At 41.4% G+C, this 22,204-nt stretch overlaps 1 protein-coding gene across 5 annotated transcripts in view; it reads left to right on the forward strand.

Annotated features, from left to right (window-relative positions):
• Positions 1-22,204, forward strand: part of NUSAP1 (nucleolar and spindle associated protein 1) — a 36,188-nt gene that overhangs the window by 12,479 nt on the left and 1,505 nt on the right. Inside the window, exons 4-12 of one of the 5 annotated variants that reach the window (XM_037161785.2) lie at positions 1,387-1,455; positions 4,048-4,260; positions 5,704-5,863; positions 9,337-9,438; positions 10,643-10,752; positions 14,203-14,387; positions 16,074-16,231; positions 19,458-19,574; positions 21,935-22,043. In XM_037161785.2, the coding sequence (XP_037017680.2) occupies positions 1,387-1,455; positions 4,048-4,260; positions 5,704-5,863; positions 9,337-9,438; positions 10,643-10,752; positions 14,203-14,387; positions 16,074-16,231; positions 19,458-19,574; positions 21,935-22,043 (1,223 nt within the window). Of the gene's footprint in view, positions 1-1,386; positions 1,456-4,047; positions 4,261-5,703; positions 5,864-9,336; positions 9,439-10,642; positions 10,753-14,199; positions 14,388-16,073; positions 16,232-19,457; positions 19,575-21,934; positions 22,044-22,204 lie in introns of all 5 variants that reach the window. The other 4 variants (XM_037161784.2, XM_037161788.2, XM_037161786.2 and 1 more) reach the window with 4 other exon arrangements.

Below are 22,204 nucleotides of genomic sequence, written 5' to 3' on the forward strand. Positions count from 1 at the left end.
TGCTCCTGAGCCAGTGCCGTGGCTTCTGTTTTTGTTTTTGTTGTTGTTGTTGTTGTTGTTGTTTTGAGGATTTTAAATGCTGGGAGTTTAGGGAGGACTTAGCGGAGGGTCTCAATAGAACAGTCACCAGCTTTATGCTGATGGGCCAAAATGAGATTTACCGCATTCCCTTAACTTTATCTGCCCTGGGTGTGGTTGGCACAAATGGCGCTAATTGGATTTCTAGTCTGTCTCCCTGAGAAGGGCGAGTTAAGCTCTTTGCCCTCTGGTTGGTGAGGAGTGTACACCACTTACTCTTAAGTGTCCTTGGTTTAGGAAAGATGGGATTTATTATTAGATCGCTGCCAACTGTTTATCTGTCTCACTTTCCCTTATCCAGATGTCCTGGCTTACTAGCCTGTCTCACAGGAACAAAGGCAAGTAGAAAATAAGGTACCACTTTATTACTAGCTGGGATGTGCAGAGCATTCTGGTAAAATGGGCTGGAGCATGTTCTTCACACCATAAACGCTCCGGCCAAGTCATCTCTGGTTTCCTACAACAGTCCCTTGGCCGTTTCCCTGTCTTCCATCAGACCCTCATCAAATGCACCCTGCACATCATTCAACCAGAGTGGTCATTCCAAGTAAGGCAGAATTGGTCACCCACTGCCCTGCTGCTGTGGATTCTTCAGAGACTGGCCTTTATCCTGAGGGTAAAAATTATGTACTTAAGAAACTTAAGAAACTTAAGAAGTTTCTTAAGAAGAACTTAAGAAGAACTTAAGAAACTTATGTACTTAAGAAACTTAGAAGAAACTTAGAAGAAACTTAGAAGTTTCTTCTTAAGAAACTTAAGAAGAACTTAAGAAACTTATGTACTTAAGAAACTTAGAAGGCTCAAGTCCTGCCCACTTCCCCAGCGTTCTCTCAGCATCTCCTTCAACAGCTCCACACTCCAGCCACACTGAACTGTAGGGTTTCAAACTTCACGCTCATTCTTTCCTTCCCTGCTTTTTTTTACCTTTTTTCCCCATGACCCACTCTCTCCTAATCATCCTTCAGACATCAGCAGCTAGAGGCATCAAGTCTGCTTAGAACTAGTGTGTTCAGTGACCTGCTGAAGTCTGCACCCTAGTGGGCAAGCACACCTGTGTTCTCTCACAACATCCTGGGCTTCCTCATGTTGGCCTTGACCCCACTGCAGTGTCATTGCCGCTTCACTTTTCTGACTTCACTCTGCTTTGAAATCTGTGAGGGCAGAGGCTGATTCCGTTTTGGTCTTCATTCTATTCCCAGAGCCTGCCCAAGGGACGCTTGAATACAAGAACAGGAGAAAATGTTCAGTGTATCTGTCTTGCATATTTGATTTCTGGCTCTACTGTTAAAATCTTTAACTTTCCTGCAGGCAGACAAGTTGCTGAAATCCTTGAAAGCCCACCTGAAACAGCAAGCAAGAAAAGAAAGTGAAAATCAGGTAAGCAAGGTTTCTCATCACCTATTTAGCAAAATTGTCATATTTAGTTCATGAATAAGAAGCACAATTAGTGGTGGCTTTTAAGAGATGCTGTTTTTTCAACAGAGATCATTATTGGTTATAGTTAAAGTCCTTTCATTATAACTACTAGGTAAAAATGGCAAAACTGCCTTGCAGCAAGTGATGTGTTGAATAAGACACTCCTGCACAAATGCAAGAGTTAACTCCTAGTTGCCAAAAAGTATAAGAGATAGCATGATGTGAGTATCTCTTCCCTACGCAAGATGTGCGTAGGGAAGGAAGCCGATTCAAAGTCAGAACAACCCCAGTTCAGTAGCAGCTCTATCATTTCTTATGTGACCTGGGGAAACGCATACTCCTTGATTCTTAGTTCCCTGCTCTGCTGTGGGAGTCTCAGGGGAGTCAGACTGTGGAGGAGAACCACAGTGACCCACAAACCACCGCCGTCGGGAGGGGTTGTCATGGCTGCTTCGAATCCACATCAGAGAGTTCTGAGAAGGCAGGACACTGAAAGGGTCAGTGGCTCGTTAGGGCCGGGTTTCTTCACTCGAGACAGAGGAAAGTGTTGAGAGGCCATAAGGAACTGGGCCTTGGCGAGCATATGCTCTATGCCTGAAAGTGAAGGTAAGTATAAATGTAAACTGAAAATCTAACTTGCTCGTCTCTATAAGTATATTCTGAGTTACAAACATTTTAAACTTTCAATATTCAAAATTTTTCTGATTCCAGGATTTAATTAACTAGAAATAGGAAAAAAACTTTAGTTAATTGAAAGCTTTTACATCAAGTAAACCATTTAATTTATATATGTACTCGTATGTGCTTTAAATTATTAAGGATAGCCCTGACTGGCAGCTCAGGGGGTTGGGTGTCGACCCACAGACCAAAAGGTCTCCAGTTCAATTCTGGGTCAGGGCACGTGCTGGGGTTGCCCTGAGCATCACCAAAACTGAGGGTGACTGCACTCTCGGAAGGTAGGGTCCAGGAACCGTAGTGAAATGGACTGAACAGTCAGGATACAAAGCAGCCTACTTCACGTGCAGAGTACCAGGTGTCTACTACAGTCTAAAATATTAGAAGGTTTCTCTGTAAGGAAAGTAAGTGGTTATCAAGCAAACGCTTCTGGCATTCAAGGATCTGCTGAGTGATAGCCTCCTCCTCAAGTAAGGAACCTAGTAGGTCAGATCCCACCAGATAACAGGCTACACATCAAGCTACTAATGAGGTTTTTGCTCCAAAATATGAATAAAAGGCCAACAATCATGGACATTTGAGGAAAGCCTGTAGTCTGAGAGAGTTTAAGAGAAACAAAGTGAAAAAGATTACCCTAAAGAAAACAAAGATGATGTAGAAAACAAAAGCTTAAAAAAATGCAACTTTATACCCTGACCAATGTGGCTCAGTTGGCTAGGCACCATCCTGCAAAATGAAAGGGCAGTCACGGATTCAATCCCCGGGCACGGCATGTGCCTGGGCTGTGGGTTCAGGGTGCTTACAAGACCAATCAGTGTTTCTCTCTCATGTTGATGTTTGTCTTCCTCTCTTTATCCCTCTCTTCTCCTCAATAAATAAATAAATAGACAGGTAGATAAATACATCTTTTCTTAAAAAGCCTTACAATCAGTTATTTATCAGCTTTTAGAAACCGGCTACCCAGAAAAGGCACAGATGGTTCGATTAGGGTTACGTAACAGGCTGTAATGTCAGCGACTCGGAAACTTAAAAAGAGTAGATGACATGTTGAGAGGCGAGGGGACATATAAGGGTGCTAGTAGGTTTACAAGCTGGATATTTCATATACAGTTGTGGAACAAGATGTAAGGTCTGTAAGTGTGTTTAAAACTCCACAGGGAGCCATTAGAGTGACTAATGCAGTAAGAGTCTGTTAGGGAGAAGACGGGGAGACCAGTGGTGCAAATGAGCTAAGTTTAGCACGTGATAGGCACTAAAAATAGCTATTGAAAATGTAAGTAAAAAAAGAAAATGTAAGTGAATATCTCTTCAGCAAATCACTAGTGGTGTATAAGTAATCTCCTGAAATTAAACCTGAGAAATAGGAAGCCTAGGCAGAGAACTAATTATTTTCATTGTAATCTCATTAGTATTTTTTAAAGATTTTATTTATTTATTTATTTTGGGGGAGGGGCAGGGAGGGAGAGAAGGAGAGAAACATCAGTATGTGGTTGCGCACCCCCTGCTGGGGACCTGGCCTGCAATGAGGTAATTCATATAAACCATCCAAAAAAGTTGCGACATTAACTGTAATTACTGTTAGTCATACTGTTACAGTATACTGCCCGGCACATAGCATATATTCAATAAATTAATACACTTTTAGTAATTTGCTTACTTACACTAAAATAACGTGTGCTTTCCTAGCCTAGTCTTTTAGCCTGGGTTATTAAATGTGATTATTTCCTTTTGAACACTCTGTATGTCTTGCCCTCCTTGCCTGTAATTTAGTGCTCAAGAGTTTTAAAAATGTCTTTTGTATGTGTACTGTATGTTTTTTATTCAGTCTAAATGCTGATTCTTTCTGAGCATTATACTTCTATACTTAGGACATAGCAGATCAATGTCTCTTTTCAGGATGAAAGTCAGACTTCTGCATCCTCTTGTGATGAGACCGAGGTGCAGATGACCAGCCGGGAACAAGCTGAGAGGCACCCAGCTGGGCATTTCACCAAGACAAGGAGAAGGCGCAGGACTGTCCACAGCAATCCTGACTCCCAACTAAATGGATGTGTGAAAACTGAAGATAAGCCACTACCAATGTCAAAATTGGTATATTCTTAGGGAACTTTCTTTTAACTTCCCTTATGCTCTCAGGTAGCGGTAAACCCTGGGTGTTGTGAGTCCCATGAACACACAGAGCCAGTGTAGACTGCTCTCCGCCTGCCCTGGTGCTGGCGCTCAGGAAGCACTTATTAAGTATTAATCACAAAGCAAATATTTGTTGGAGAAACATGAAACTTCATTACGTTTTTACTTAAGTGAGGTGTAGTAAATAAGAAGGCAATAAAAACCAACACTAAATATGTTTTTTTTCTCTCTTTCTTATCCTGTCCCAGGCCATGTGATTGCAGGGGCCTTGCTCACTTGCTTTGAGAGGACTCTGATTATATTATCCTTTCATTCAAATGTAGTTTTTACAAAACATGGTCCTAGTATGAATTTTCTAGCTTTGTATAGTCCCTTAGTCGTTAGCCTATCAGGGTCTCAGCGTTATTTCTCATCCCTAAGAGAGTTGGTCCTGCCTATTGTGCCTTCCAACGATCCCCGATATTTCCTAGTCCCAGATTCATACACTGTGACTCTTGGTGAGGCAGAGAACCAAATCTGCCACACGGAAATTTTACTCTCCTATACCTACCTAGCTGGTATAACTCACAGGATTGAGCACAGGCTGCAAACCAAAGGATCGCAGATTCGATTCCCAGTCAGGAAAAATTGGTATATTCTTAGGGAACTAAGAGTACCAGGTACTCTAGAAGGTTTTCTAATATTTTAGAAATATTAGAAAATATTGTCCCCCATTCAGGCATACCTGAGTTTCAGGCCAGGTCCCTAGTGGAGGACACTTGAGAAGCAACCACACATTGATGTTTCTCTCCCTCTCTTTCTCCTTCCCTTCCCCTCTCTCTAAAAATACATAAATAAAACTTACTCTCCTACTTTTCTTTAACTCCTCCTACTTTTCTTTAACTCCTTTGCCTCCTCACCTTGGTACCTAGATTTTTTTTTTTTTTAATTAAAGATTTTGTTTATTTATCTTTAGAGGGGAAGGGAAGGAGAGAGGGAGAGAAATGTCAATACATGGTTGCCTCTCATGCGTCCCCTGCTGGGACCTGGCCTGCAATCCAGGCACGTGCCCTGACTGGGAATCGAACTGTGATCCTTTGGTTCGCATGCCTGCGCTCAATCCACTGAGCTACGCCAGCCAGGGCAATGTTTTTAAATTTTTTAACGATGTATTTTTATATCAAGATATAAGTGACATAAAAGATTACTTTAGTTTCAGGCGTACAGCCTAATGATTCAATCAATGTTTGTACATATGGCAAAATGAGCACCATTTGTCTGGTTAATATACATCACCATACATAATTATAAAAATGTTTTTCTTGTGATGAGAACTTTTAAGATGCACTGTCTTAGCAACTTGCAAATTCGATAACCTCTTATTTATCATTTAAATCACTTATTTCCTTTTAAAATATGTAACAGGATGATTCAGAGATAAAAACAAGTGATCCCACTGAGTTCAAGAATCAAGAAAAGCAGGACACCCAGATTCTCAGAACTGCTGCAGAAGTTCCTTCTCCACCAGATGAGAGCCAAGGAGTAGAGAATATGGTGCCCTCAGGGAAAAAAAGGAGAATAAATGGTATGCCACTTAACTAAAAATCCAAAATTGCAAGGGCAGCCAAGTGCCTTATGTTTTTGTGGTTGCTGTCACAAAGCGCTGCATTCGGGCGCCTGGAAACCACACGTCTGTTCTCTCATGTTCTGGGGACGGGACGTCTGAAACCAAGGTGCCAACAGGACCTTGCTCCTCCTCCACTCCAGGTGGAGTCCTGGCCTCGATCTACCTCCTGGTGGTAGGTGGCAGCTGACCCTTGGTGTTTCTCGGCTTGCAGCTGCATCACTGTTTCTGCCTCTGTTGTGTGACATTCTCCCTGTCTGCTTCTAAGGACACTGGTCACATTGGATTAGGGTTTCCACCGAATGTCCTCCTCTTAACTTGACTATATCTACAAAGACCCTATTTCCAAATAAAGTTATCACAGTTACTGGAGGTAAAGATTTGAGCATATCTTTTGGGGGGATAGAGTGCAACCCATAACATCATTATGTAGAACTTTTAAGGGTTTGACAAAGCAAAATTAGAACCAAATGTCATAGGCCATCAGATCATCTTTAATTATAAAAACCAGATAAGAATGGTAGCTGGGAAGTTCAGGGAAGTCAATGTCTCTCAGTGATGAGGAAAGCCCGCGTTTTGTTCATTGACTCCTGGCCTACTCCAGAGACAGGTGCGAAGACCAGTTCACCTCTCAGGCAGAATTTTTTTTTAAAGACTTTATTTCTAGAGAGAGGTGAAGGGAGGGAGAGAAATATCAATGTGTGGTTGCCTCTCATGCATCCTCTACTGGGGACCTGGCCCAAAACCCAGGCATGTGCCCTGACTGGGAATCGAACCGATGACTCTTTGGTGTGCAGGCTGGCACTCAGTCCACTGAGCCACACCAGCCAGGCCTCAACCAGGATATTTAAGTGGAGCTGCAAAGTCTACCTTCCGGTGGTGTGACCTTTTTTATTATGATAAATATTCTTCTTAGACTCTAACCTCCTAAAACCTCTCCCATAAACTTTCTCAACTAAAAGTTTGTTTCAATAAGACCAGAAAACTTCCCTTTTGCATGCCTAACAGGACTTGACACCTTCCGATTCCGTTCCTCAGGAAGCGTGCAGCAGCTCCTTGGTGTTCATTTCAGCCCAGCCCCTCTGCCTTGGCTAGTGCCCACCAAGCGGTTAAATGCAGAATTTCCCATGTTGGGCCTTCCCATTTTCCCCAGAACTTTGCGTTTCTTACTAAATCTAGTTCCAAAAGGTTGAGGTTCTGTTTCAGTAGGTGAGTCTGGTAGTCTGCAGTTTTTAATAAGCACCCCAGGTTTGAAACTTCCTTTGTCTGCTGGTGCATAGGCCATATATACCCATTTTAAAGTCATGATTTAGATAGTTGTCAGGAAATATGACAAAGAAGAGGGTGTGGAATTACAAATGCCCTCCATTCCACCAATTACTGTGTTCAGGAGACGTAGGTCTAGGACTCAGTTTCTATGTCAGAAAAACTGAGTGTGGACCCATTAAGTCAAGTTTGCCTAATGAAACATAGGCTATTTGAAGGAGAAAAATCTGATCATGTAGCTAGTTTCTGGTAAGAGAACATTTTTAAACTTTTTTTGGACATTGTTTGCAAACTTAAAGTTGCAAAAATAGTACCAAGAATTGCTGTGTATGTTTAACCTACATTTCCCAAATGTTAACGCTTTCCTACATTTTTCTCTGTATATTTATGTACACATTGTACATACATGTATGTGTGGTGTACATTTGCCCCCCGAACTATTTGAGAGTGAGTTGCAGATATGTGCCTCTTTGCAGACCTAAACACTTCAATGTGTATTTCTTAAGAACACAACTACCTTCTCTGACAAAGGTACGGAGTATAAAAAGTTTGTTGATGTGGCTTCGTGCTCCACGTTGCAGCTAACCGTTAAGAACTGCCGCTTCTCCAGTTATGGCGCGGTCTCAAAGAATACGCATAGGTGCCGGAGGGGCTATGGAAATGCTCCTTCCTTTCAACCACACGTCTGCGCGTGGCAGCCTTTGTCCTCAGAGATGTGTACTTCAACCAGAACGACACTTCTCAACATGTATCTGCAGAAGCAGGGAATCTGAATGCCTGTTACGAGTAAAATACTAAAGAAATTGTGAAAAAATGCTACTCTACTCGCTATTTTTGTTAGAAATTTTAGCCATTTTTCATAAATTTATTTGTTAACATTTAATGGACATATTGTTAATTTTAATAAATCAAATGTTTTTAAGTGTCTGGCACATATTGATAGATATAACTAATATACATAAAAAATTCTTTGGGGTCTCAATAATTTTTGAGAGTATAAAGGGATTCTGGGACTAGAAAGTATGAGAAATTCTAATCTAATCTATATAGATCTTATTTAGTTGCATCAGTTATTTCAGTAATCATTCCAATATAATTCTACCATTATGTCCCTTAAAGGAAAATCTCAGCTCATCCTTTGCAAATTCATTATCACCTTTCTTTAATCTACTTTAACCTTTAATTCTCAGTCTTCCATTGTCTTTCAGGATGTTGATATTTTTAATATAGGCAGGTTTGCCAGGGCAGGGCAGGGGGGGGGGTCCTCTGATTTTGTTTGTCTTATGTGCTGATGGTTAGATTCAGATCAGCCGCTTGTGGCTGGAGTCCCACAGAGTAATGTTGTGTCCTCGAGAGTCAGCACTCGAGAAAGCACGGGGGTTAGTTTGCCCTGTGAGTAGTCATGTTAACTTCTATTATCCAGTTGTGGTGGTGTTTCATAAGTTGCTTCTCTGTAAAATTACTATTTTTCTTTTCTCATTTACTTTTTAGAGAGAGGGGAAGGGAGGGAGTAAGAGGAGAAGTGAGAGAAACATCTATGGGTTGCCTCTCACACCCTAACTAGGGACCTGGCCCTCAACCCAGGCAGGTGCCCTGGCTGGGAATCAAATCGGCAACCTTTCTTTCACAAGCCAACGCTCAATCCACTGAGCCACAGCAGCCACAGCTAAAGTTACTATTTTTACATTTGTAATTAATAAGTATCTTGTGAAGAGTGACTGACGCTGTAAATATCCTTTCTTCTCTTTCTTCCCAGAACTTTTCTCTCTGGTTTTAGAGCCATGGTCCAAGCAGCAGCCCCTGTACCAGGTGCAGAGGAGCGGGGGAAGTACGCCAGAATGCTAGTGGCGATTCCTAGGCTGGTGGAATTGTGTGATTTTATCATTCTGGTTATAATAAGAAAATACTTATAGCAAAAGTTCTGAAAAAAGTGTTTTTAAACTTCTGGTCTAACTTCTATACCAGGCAGCATAACGTTTCTGACTACTTGAAGCACGTGAGTTCAGATGTTAGTGGTGCCGTAGCACGTTCTCTGTGCGCCCTTGTGCCGTGGCCCTGCCACCTTGGCGTAGCCTGTCACTAGAGTGTGTGTGTGTTGCCTTCCAGACATTTCTCAATGGCAAGAATTTGTTGAAATCTCTTCATTAGTTCCATATCTTTGTATTCAGGTAATGCAGATTCAAAGGTACCTTCAGAAAGAAAGAAGTCTGTCTACACAGATGGGTTTTCCAAATCTGGAAAAAATAAAAGAATTGCAAGCACAACTCCAAGTAAGTTTCACACACAAAGAAGCAAAGTGACGGTGGCCCCCAGCTGCTATGGAGAGCCAGTATGCCCGGGGCGCGGACCTCGGGCCAGCATCTGCGTTCTCTCACTTCCTGGCTGCGAGACCTCGGGCAACTTACTTATCCTCAGTAAACCCACCTCAGTGAAAAGTGGGAATGGTTGTAGTGTGTATTTCATCAGACCGATAAATAGATTAATTGAGACTGTTTTTCCACTTCTGATTACCTAGAACAGTAACTAGCATGTAGCAAGTACTCAATAAATATTTGAAAATGAATGTCTGTAAAGTACTTGGCACAGGGTCCACCTTGTAGTAAATTCCCTTTAAAAAAAATAATTCTAAGGGACTCCATTTTTATACAAGTCTGCCCTGTTGCTTGGCACATCGAATACTGATCACTTGGCATATATCAGAATTTCATATACTTAATTAAAATATTCCTTTTTAAAATTGATTTTAGGGAGAGAGGGGAAGATCGATTTGTTGTTCCACTTGTTTATAGTTATTGGTTGATTCTTGTATGTGCCCCGTCCAGGGATCAAACCTGCAACCTTGGCACATCTGAATGACGTTCTAACCAACTGAGCTAACTACCTGGCCAGGGCAAATATTCTTAAATAGAATGTACATATATATTCAATTAAAATAACACAGAGCAGGGATCAGCAAACTACTGCCTGCCTTGGCCTATCTTATAGCCCTTGAGCTAAGAATGGTGTTTACAGTTTTAAAGGGTTTTATTAGAAAAGAAGAATATGAGACAGACCATACTGTTTGTGGCCACAAAGCCTAAAATATTTACTATCTGCCCTTTACAGGAAAAGTATGCCAATGCTTGGCGTAGAACTTCCTAAGCATTTTAAAACATCAAAGTTATGGTTAAATAATGCCATGTGATTAACTGCTGAGGTGAGAGGACAAATCTGCTATTCATTTCTTATCCTCTGGACGAAACCAAACTGTCAGCAGTGAAAGGGACAGTGGGGAGACGGGGAATGTTTGCTCATTTTAGGGTATGTTTTGTCCATGAGTTCCAAAAACTAAATGTTTTGAAATGAAATTTTGGTAAAGATGATGTTGAAATTGAATGTCAGGGATGCAGAGGAGAAAATAAGTGTTAACGGAAGAACAAAGGGAAGGTGAATTTTGCTTTGTTACTAATTTTCATATTTCATGGAATTTTCTAGACTTTAAGAAGCTTCATGAGGCTCGTTTTAAGGAAATGGAGTCCATTGATCAATACGTTAAAAGAAAAAAGGAACATTTTGAACAACACAACTTACTTAACGAGCTAAAGGTAATTATGTTTTTAATGGGACTAAGGTATTTGATTTTTTTTTTTTTTAATCCCCACCCGAGGACTTTTTGTTTTCATTGCTTTTGGAGAGAGAAGAAGGGAAGGATGGATGGGGGGAGAGAATGGGAGAAACATCCATTAGTTGCCTTTTGTACATGCCCCAACTGGCGTCGCCCTGACTTGGAATCGAACCCTCAACCTGCCAGTGTAGAGAAATGCTCCAACCAGCTGAACCAATCTGGCCAGAGATAAACTATTTGATTTTAATGTTGATACTGTGTATATGCCATGATTAATACAGCCAGCTTTCTATTACTCCGCTAGTGGAATGGATTTGTTTGACTTTAATGTATCTTTATTATCTTAAATTTCTTTCCCTCACCATGAGAATTTTCAAATCCCTCCAGACAAAACAGTGACACCTCATACACAGTGAATTCCAAAGTGGCAATAAGTTACACTGTTTCCTACACTCAGACATGGTGCCTCTCACCTTTGTTGAGGATGGACTGATCTGTGGCTGAAGTCATCTTTTCCTGTCTCCCACACAGAGGAAAAAGGGGTGACTAGCAGCGGCTGACACAAAGGCTTTCGGTGATCACTGAGCTCCCTGGGAGCCTCCAGTCCAGCTCCTACAGGCCGCTACCCGCCGGGCTGGGTTAGCAGGGTAGTGAGCTGATGACATCCCGGGAAGTTGATGCCCTTGTCCTACTTGGTATCTGGTATTCGCGCACACAGAGGCCTGGGAAACATTTATTTTAGAAATTTTAATACATAACCAACCACCTGCTATTTCTCAAAAAGAATTTGAGGCAGTTTGTAGTATTACAACACAAAACAGTATACAGTAGATTTAGAAAGGGCAGAAAATGAGCACTTTCGCAGGGACATTGTCATTTTATCACTCAGTTGAGTTTTGAATGTTCTGATGCTGATGCCAACAGGGAAATCCACTGGGTGATAAATTCTAAACCATAATTTAAAAAACATATAAGCTTCTCAGTAAGCAGCTTAATCTTGGGAAATAAACATTCATTTGAACACATTTATAAAACCACTGTTGCACGATTGAAGACACTGTGGATCAATCTTCAAGCAAAGTGCAACAAAGCCAAGTCACAGCTTTAAACATCGCCATTCCTTCACAGGAATTCCTTCCATGTTTGTGACTGAACAACACGGGTAGAGAATCAGAAAGGCGATGTTTAGTGTGTCCATAGTACTTTGTTAAATACTAACAAGGACTAGGTATCATTGCATTCACAGCTGAGTACTGGGACAAGACGCCCATGCCGACTCCATAGAAAGTAGACACTTAGCTTCTCTTTCTGCATAGACATGAGCTAGTGGCAAATATGCCCGGACACAGGGCCATTCATTCTTTTTACTGTGAAGCTAGGTCTGCTTAAGTACTTGATTGAAAGTCAAGCTTTCTGTATGACAGAACATGGGTGAGTTGATTTTCCAGGTAAAAAAAAAGTAAAGGGCAGGACAGTTGTCTCAGTGGTGAACTTGAGTGTAGCCTTGAAGGTATGTTGAATAAATGAGTAGCTTGTCTTATTTTTTAGTGTCAGCCCCCTCTGAATGAGTTTAGTTCTAAAATGCTGTCCCACAGCCCTTATTTAAGGGATTGGCCTACAGATGGGTTACTTAGTATTGGACTGACTTGGAGAATGGAGAATAAGAGCAGCCACAGTGACTCCGCCATAGCCGATATGAAGTTTGGGGACTGGACCTTTGGATAGTGATAGTAATGAATGAGCAAATCATCTTTCCTCGATTTCCACGATTAGAAAGGGGACCCCCCTTCGATTTGCGGCCAAATGGCTCTCTGCAAAAAATCAGAAACCTTGTGCCCTGAGATGCCTTCTTACTTCGTTAACAGTGATGATAATCAAAGTTTTAAAAACTTTGAAAATATGAAAAAAATCCCAACTGGTATTTCTGTAATCATTCTGTTACATGCTGTTTATATGTTATATATCTTTTTATGTTATAATTGGCTATTTTTCTTTGAACTTATTTAAATTTTTGCACATTTATAAGCCATTAATCTATATTAATGATATATATTACATGTTACAAATATTTTCCCACAGTTTATCTTTTAACTATATTCATGGTGGCTTTGACCTTGTAGAAGATGTTTTTGTTTTATTTTTACTTAAATCTACCCAGCTTTTTGTTTTAAGGCTCTGAGTTTTGTTTATGCTCTACCTATCCCAAGTTCATAAAAATGTGCTCTTACATTTCTATTTACCATTTTGTTTTTTTCCTTTGTTTAATCTACAACCCATGTTTTTATTTTTGTGTATTATATAACTGAGTTCCTTTTTTCATTAGAACAAGATTTTTATTGCTGAAAGAAAGGGAGGGATGGATCGGATATTTGGCTAACAAAATGAATTAGTACCACCAGAGTCAGCAGTATAATGTTATACCTGAAACAAAGCCAAGAAGATCGGTTCTCAGTACACACAGACTCATTTGTATGTTATGTGCCACTCAAGCAGAGACGTAGAGTGGATGGTCCTGGCGCCAGCTGTGAACTGCAGGGAGACACCTCGAGGAGGGGGATTTTAGGGGTTGAACAGAAGAAGGCGTAAAAGGTGTGATTAGATACAATAGTACACCTCACACGTCTGGCCTGGGTCCTCAGCTCACAGCGGAGATGTATACTCACTAAATGTTTGTTTTAAATCTGTCTCACAACATTAGCATCTCTTCTGTTCACATGTCAAAATGAGAAGTTAGCATAATTCTCTAGCTGTTTGTATTTATAGGATATAATCAGAATTTTTTTTGTCATTTGGCTTTTCGTCATGGATTTCAGTCATTCTGCCTCTGTTGTCAGTTAGTGAAGTGACATTTCTTCTGCTTGCACCACAGCTTAGACTAAAGACAATAAAACATCCAATTATTCTGTCTGCCTTGACAAATGATAACCTAAGTACAGCTCTTCTCAGCCATTTCAAACAGAGCATATTCTTCCCTCCCTTCTTTTCTTTAGGTTTTTATTTTTTAAGAATTTTAAAAAACTATGTGGGGGTGGAGTAGGGGTAGGATTATTTGTAGATTCTACTTGCTAATCATGTTTTAGGTTCTTCTTTGAGTCTGTATTTAGTAATAATATGCATGTCATGCTCTCAAAGTTACCATATCTCCAAGACAACCTACTTATTCTCCCTTTCTGGCCATAGGATCTCTTTAAGCCACATTATATTTCTCTAATTAGAAAATACCTTGGTGCTTGGGAATTGGGAATGGCTTTACTCAGCACATCCATAAGTTACTGTTAATTCAGAGTCACCATAGCAGGGAGGTTAGGATGAGGTAGTGGGGTTAAAAGTGGGGATTGAACAGGATAAATGGGGGAGCTCTTCTGCACTTTGCCAAGGAGACAATACTAAGAGGTCAAGCATTAACGGTGCACTTGCCTTTCTTCAGAAGCAGCCCATCACTAAGGACGTGGTGGGAACTCCAGTTGGTCTCCAGGGAAGACTCTCCATAGCTCGTACGCCTGCCAGCCGGCGGCATCCACAGAGCCGGGCCCGGGGCGCTGCAGATCAGAGCAGCCTGTGTGCGGGAGGGCCGGTCAAGCGCTCCGCTCTCTCCGCGACTAAAATGAACGTCAGGTAAAGAGCTCCAGAGTGTGGCTGAGGGCAGATCCGAAAGCTCGGCAGCTTCTGAAACACATTAGGTGGACTTCATCAGATATGTTTTCATGGTCATAGAAAAAGAGTGAGGAAGAGGATTGGAACAGAGAAAAAGATCCGCAGGTGGCTTTTATAAGTTCTGATCTTTTCCTTTAAATTTGTATTTGGTTTTCTTCTTTTATCCAGCTTTCCTAAGCTCACATTTATTTGATTCATAAGTAAAGATAGAAAATAAGATATATGTGACTATTTTCCATTTCATTAGTTTTAGGTATACCTGCAAAGATGTGTAAAGAGACATCTTTCCACTGACTTAAATACAAAGTTGAAGCTAAATTCCTACAGAAAATCTCTCAGTGCAGTGAATTGAAAAAAATGGCACATCCGAAAGTATGAACGCTGTACCTGTCAGGCGCTGCAGTAACATAGCTGTCTCATGCCCATCAATCCCTGTTGGTTTGCTTGTACCTTTCCTGACATCAGGGTACCCCTCAACTATGACTGTCCCCAAAGAAGAAGATCTTCATGCTCCTTTTCCTTATTTTTAAATTTATTTATTTTTATCCTCCCCCGAAATTATGTTTATTGATTTTAGAGAGAGGGGAAGGGGGTGGGGAGAGAAACATTAATCGGTCGCCTCCCATATGCACCCCAACCAGGAATCAAACCTGCAACCTAAGTGTATGCCCTGACTGGGAGTCCGACCCGCAACCTTCTGGTGCATGGAATGACGCTCCAGCCAACTGAGCCACCAGCCAGGGCACACTCCTTTCTTTTAATATTCTCTCTTTTTTAAAGAGCATTTGTAGTATCTGATAGAGCTGGTGCATGGTAATGTATCCCCACTGTGTGTGATTATCTGGCATAGTTTTTAACACTTAAAAATGCCCTTGAGTTTGGAGTTGTATTCACCGACTCAGCTTGGAATGTAAGCTACTACACTCGGCAGTTCTGATCGTATCTAGTCCTGTTTCAGAGTGCCATGGTCGGGGTCTATCCCCCGGTTTACTGCAGTGTTCAAACAGCCTGGACTTCACAGCATCTGACCGAGCACATCCAGTTTCCCCAGCTCTGTTGTAGAGTCTTTGGTAATAATTTAGGGTATTGATTCAGGATCACCATCAAATTATAAGTTGCAAGTCCAGAGGTTCCCTATCAACCCTCCACCACCAACCTTACGTACATTTATATCTGTCATCAGTAGTATTCATTGAATGTGAGATACCATCAACTGAGGACTCACCATTATTTTATGGGCCAGTAAAAAAGGTCACTGCCAGCTAACTATGACATGTTATCATTTAAAAATATATCCCAATATCAGAGATATTAAAATGTAGGAAAGCTACGTATCAGAGAACCCATGAAATACATTTATGGCAAATGAATAACATTCTTCTAGGGATATGTAAGTCTGTTTCCATCACTCATCTCACATAGCAATCTCTAGTTCCCTCTAACCTGCCATCACCAGGAAGAGGAGAAATAAGGGAGCTCCTTTGAGCACCTTCTAATGTGTAACTCAGTCTGCAGCATGTCCTTCAGGTGCTGCCTTGCACTGTCATTGGCTAAGATGGTGAGAAGGGAATATAAGCTGTATTTTATACACTTGACATAAGTTTCTCTTGGCACAACTCACGTCTTGTACTCCACTGTCCCATTTAGGTTTTCAGCTGCTACTAAAGATAATGAGTACAAGCGTTCACTGACCAAGACTCCAGCCAGAAAGTCTCCACACGTGCTCGCATCTGGGAATACCCCGACAGGCCAGGCTGTGCTTGGGACAAACCAGTTAAAGACCACAAAGAGGGATTCTGCTACAGGTAAAAACAAACTGTTGGTTCACCTTTAACCCATGTAACTTCCTGAAATTAAGTAAATCTGTTTCCTTGAAGCCTCTCCACATGTGTAAAATCTAAAGCAAACATTTCACTGTAGCATATTTTTCATTTTATACAAGTGAGGGAAATGCCAGAGACACAAAGTAAAAACTGGTGTCCACCTGAGGACTCTGTCCTTCCTGTCCAAGAGGACTCCTACAATGGTGACCCTCCCCAAAGAACATTCAGCCCCTTCTCAAACCCGGGGATTAAAAGGAGGATCACAGTATTCATTACAGCCTCCAGATGGTGCTGCAGGACCCTGACCTAACGTGAACAGAGGTCTCAGTGTTGACTAGCAGACTGGATAAGCCAGAATGAGCCTTATATGTGCCTTATCCACACTGTCCACTTCATTATCACTACAATGACCAGCAGGTTTTCAAAAGAATACTGTAAAACCACATGGATGTTTAAAATAGTATCACCAACAGGTTGAGGCCAGTGTTAGAAGTGAGTAGGTCAAGGTTCTCCTGAGAGTCCTATTGCATATGTCGGTCAAGAGCCTTGATTATGCAGAAAGGATTGCCAATTCCCTGAGACTAGAGGAATCCAGCAGGACTTCAACTGGATCGTTGTTCAGAGTGGAGACTCTGAGGATTTCTTCATGCCTTTGAGACCTAAATTAAGGACTGAATAGTGAGACTGACAACTGAATTTCAAGAGAAAGACCAGAGGTGGGAATAGTACATTTATATGATTCTTCCTCTACGTGATCTCTCATTCCCACCCTAATCCTTATTCATATCTATACCAGCTAGCAAATGTTCCATGGAACATTCTAAATCATTCTGTAGTAAGGAAGAAAGGGACTTAGGCAGAGGGCAGTGCTAAAAAATGGAGAGTGGTCTTGCCTGACAAACGACACTATCATTATACGGAGAGCACTGTGCCCTCAGCTCACTGAGCACCCCCCCTTGTAATGGGAAGGGACTCACAAACGCTCTCAGATAAGGGCATGAGGCAGAAACTTCATGTGTTCCATGTTTCGAGCTTTCTCCTCGAAGTAATTCAGGACTGTGCCCAGTTGAGGTTAAATATTTTATTCCCCAGATATCAAATATGAATTTTGTAAATATGAAATCCTACTGTATGGTTTTTGTTTTTGCTGTGACTGCTTCTTTCACTCAGCATAATGTTTCAAGAATCATCCGTATTTCCCCAGCCAGTGTGGCTCAGCTGGGTGTTGTCCTGCAAAGTGAAAGGTTGTTTGTTCAATTCCCATTGGGGCCCAAGCCTGGGCTGCAGATCCAGCCCCTGGTTGAGGCCTGTATAAAAGGCAACAACTGATGTTTCTCTCTTGCGTCAGTGTTTCTCCTCCCTCTCTTCCCCTCTGTCTAAAGTAAAAAATAAGATTTAAATTTAAAAAAGGAATCATTCATATTGATAAATGAGCTCAAGGTCATGCATTTTCAGTTTTTCAATAATACGGATATACGAGGTCTCTCCAGAAAGTATCTAGCCATGTAATATGAAAAGTAGAGACATTTACTGAAGATACAAGATACAAGAAAACTTGTACACAGGACAATGACACCTCAGTCCCCTTCAAAGTTGGTGCCATAGGACCTCACATAGCTCCCCCAGTCGCCATCAGCTCCCCTGTTGTATTTTTCTGAATCTCATCAGTGGTCTGAAATCTCTTCTCTTTCAAAGGTGATTTTAGTTTTGGTAAAAGCCAGAAGTTGCAGGGCACCAAATCTGGGCTGTAGGGGGTGCTAGTCACCTGAGTGATCAAAGAACTCTGCACAAGATACTATGCATGGTTGTGATGAAGATGCCAATCACCAGTTCCCCGTAACTGCTGACTTCTGAATTATTCAAATAGTTTCCATGGAGGAATGTTCAAGCTTAATTCAAAATTCGATGCAGATTTGTTGCCATACTCAGTCATTTTGAATGCAACAGCCACACAGTGCACATGCTCACTCAACAGCGTCTACCACCCCCACTGACTAGTGGAGTGAGGTCGTCATTGTTCACACGTGCCTTCCAGTCCACTCACCTTGGCTGCCAGGTTACATTGATGTCAGGCAAACCATTCTCATTATATCAACAAATGGCTGGACTGTTTCCAGACAGACCTTGTATTTCAGTTTATCTATTTTACTGCTGATAGACATGGTTATTTCCAATTTTTGTTATTATATATTGTGACCATTCTTGAATACATGTGTAAGAATTTCTCTAGACCGTGGAGTGGGGCTGCCGGTGAGGATATGCAAGTTTACTGTACTCGCTGAATTGTACCACTTGACACTCTCAGCAGCAGTCCGTGACAACGGCATTGATCCCCTCCTTCCCACTCTTTAATATTGACAGAGCATGGTTGCTTACACACAGGGCTTTGTGCTTTTCTGTTTCAACCAGGAGGGCCTAGATTCTCATCACCTACACAAGCAAGGGCTTGACAGTAGCCCGTACAGCCTTCGAGCAGAGATGGCTAGTAAATGTGTGCCAGGTGTACGGAGCCCAGCTGTAGAAATACTTGGTTTACTAAATTATACCATCCTGGTATACTTTTTCTGTGGTACAAAAATTCACATTCTTAAATAGCTTTTGTTAATAATAAACAGAATCATGAATCTTTTCATCTATATATGATTAGGTTGCTTGCAGGCTTTATATTTGTATTGATGGAAACGCTACTACTGACATACAATTTTTAAGAAGGGTAAGTAATATCAGGTAAATAGCTTGAAAAATTACCCAGTTAATTCTTTTTTAGTTTTTTAAAGGTTTTATTTTTAGAGAAGGGGAAGGGACGGAGAAAGAGAGGGAGAGAAACATCGTTCAGTTGCCTTTTCATACACACCCCCACCAGGGACGGAAACCACAACCCAGGCATGTGCCTAACCAGGAATTGAACCATCGACCTTTCGCTTTGGAGGACAGTGTCCAACCAGCTGAGCCACACCAGTCAGAGCTGCCCAGTTAATTCTTTAAACCAGATTCTAAACTCCCACCTGATGTAGGAAATGTCACCTGATCTAGTAACTAACTATTCCTCAGTTACTCTTTTCTCTTTCTTTTTTACCCTATATCTGTTTCAAATTGTTTGTATAGATCGTATTTTTAAGCTTGAGAGTGATACTTAATTTAAAAAAACCACAGCAGGTCTTTTTATCTCTAACTACACCCTCGGGTTTTGTGTGTTGGCTTTTTCTAGTGTTTACCCCGTTCAAGCTGTCGGCTGGCGCAGCACAGACTCCAGTTTCCAGTAGGAAACCAGTATTTGACCTGAAAGCAAGTTTGTCTCGTCCCCTCACCTATGAGCCACACAAAGGTATGTGTGACGTTTTGAAGCACAAGACATGTGAAGACTTACAATTAACCAGTTTCACATCCGAGCATGAGACTCAGATGGAACCCTGCTTGACCACCTAGGGTTCCTGCCTGCCCCCCATGATTAAAAAAAAGTCCATTAAATAAGTATTAAATAATTGATTCGGTTAACATTTTTGTTATTCAAAGACAATTTCTAATCCGCGTTACTACAAAGAATTAATAAAATTTCAGCCCAAATCAAGAAACTCAGGAGTAAGCCTATGGGAAAATGAGTGTTCTATTCACAGCTTTCAAAGGATCCCAGGCTAGCTGCAAACTACCAGTTCAACCACCTGCTGCACTGAGCGACCAGAGGTCATTCTTGGGCATATATGAAAGTATTCTTACATCTGTTTAAAATATCAATAGTTAAAAATATATAAGTAAATAAAATATCAGTAGTTAATGTGATCTACCTTTCTTTGCTTTTGGAATTACATTAAAACAAAACAAAAAGTTCCTACAATAATCGTGCTTATGTAACATTTATCTTTACATTACTAATGTCAGTGAAACAAACATAATGTAAACATAAATCTTTTTAAAATATTTATTTATAGAGAGAGGGGGAAGGGAGGGATAAAGAGGAGAGATATATCAGTGTGCATTTGCCTGTCACACACCCCAGCTGGGGACCCAGCCCGCAACCCAGGCACGTGCCCTGACTGGGAATTGAACTGGCCGCCCTTTGGTTCTCAGGCCAGTGCTCAATCCACTGAGCCACACCAGCCAGGGCTGAAAACATAAATCTTATTTACCTGTTAGAGTCAGGTTATCTGTGGTAGAAGGAAGAAGAGAAATGTTTACTTCTCCACACAACCCACTTATTCTCCCCAGGTTTTGCCATCTGTGGCAGTGGCCCCTCCTCTCACCAATACGTTGTCTACTGAGTTGTCCGGGCAGAAACCTCAGAGTCCTCTTTGAGCTAGTCTTTTTACCTTTACCTTTAAAAAAGATCTTTAATCTGACTGCTTTTCACCCCTCCACTTTGGTCCCAATCATCTCTTCTTTGGGCTTCTACAAGAGCCTCTTTGCCCCATTACAACCTTAGAGTCAAACAGCACATTACTGCCTTGCTTACAACCTCCCGAGGTTTCCCATCTCCCAACCTCAGTCATCACGTTCTCTCTTCTCTCTCTCACTTTGGGACAATCACACAGCTGTTTGAGCTCCTCAGACACCAAGCTCATTGCCACCTCCAGGTCCTTGAACTTGTTATCCCTCTCCTCTACCCAGAATACTGTGTCCACAGACCTTTGCATAGCTTGCTCCCTCGTTTTAATGGGACTTCCACTGAGCTGCCACGAGCTCAGGCCTTTACTCCCTGCCTCCCAGTCTTTACTCCTTAGCCTGTTCCCCATTTCTTCACAGCACATGGCACCACCTGATGCTGTGTTTAGTTGACTATCATCTACTTCTACCACTGGCGCGCCAGCCCAAGAGAGCAAGGATTTTGACTACTTGGTTTACTGCTTATGTCCTCAGCACCCACGACAGTGCCAGGGACTCAAGAAGTGTTTGCTGTGGGAATGACTGTGACCACCACTAACTAAGCAGTACTTTAGCAGTTACTGATTGAATGGTAGTGATGGTGCGACAGTCATTTTTATAAAATGGGAAACTGCACAGGGTAATCACTGGTTCTCGGGCATGGGTCAGACACTGCAAGTGGAGCTCTGTATAACACTCGGAAACTTGGTCCCAGTTCTAAAGCCAACAAATTATCCCACTTGTTCCATTCTAAATACAATTTAATGTGTAATAGTAATAAACTGCACAGGTAAAATACCACTTTAATATTAAACATAATACAGTGCAACCTTGGGATAAACTACTTGGTTGCGATGGCTTCTTTTAAATTACTATGTAATGGGAGTTTTTGTGTGTGTGTGTTTGTTTCTAGTATTAAGGTTTACTCTGTGAGTTTCCAAGGATTAAAACGTAGAACACAGCCCTGCCCAGTGTGGTCCAGTTGGCTGAACATCATCCCATGAGGCAAAATGTTGCATCCGGGTTGCAGGCCCAGCCCCTGGCTGGGGTGTGTGTGAGAGGCAACTGATTGATGTTTCTTTTTCTTTCTTCTTCTCTTCCCCCTAAAAATAAATAAACAAATAAATATTTTGAGAAAGCAGAAAACAATGTTAGAGAAAAATGCAATTTATATGTGTGGGCTATGAAATTGAAATTAATAAAAGACATACTGGCAAATGTGTATTAAAATATACATGTTGATAGAAAGCAAGTAGCCACAGATGTATAAAATTAGGAATATACACAAGAGCCTTCATTAATTTGTCTTTGTCTCTGGTTCTAAACTAGGAAAACTTAAGCCATGGGGACAATCTAAAGAAAATAAATCCCTGAATGAGCATGTAAGCCGAGTTAGCTTCCACAAGAAAACTTACAAACAACCTCGTCTCCAGACCAGGTCAGTATATAATTATCCACTTCTATAATTCTTTTAATTTTGAAAGACTACATATAAAAGCAGAGCCTATCTGCCCAAACAACACACCTGGATATCCCTCCAGTCACCAGTCCAAGTGCCCAGGGTACCTCGGTGTGCAGACAAATGTAAATTCGTCACTT

This window comes from Artibeus jamaicensis, unplaced genomic scaffold (assembly GCF_021234435.1).
Source record: "Artibeus jamaicensis isolate MK-2021 breed Jamaican fruit bat unplaced genomic scaffold, CSHL_Jam_final contig_1132, whole genome shotgun sequence".
In the NCBI taxonomy this organism is placed as follows: Eukaryota; Metazoa; Chordata; class Mammalia; order Chiroptera; family Phyllostomidae; genus Artibeus; species Artibeus jamaicensis.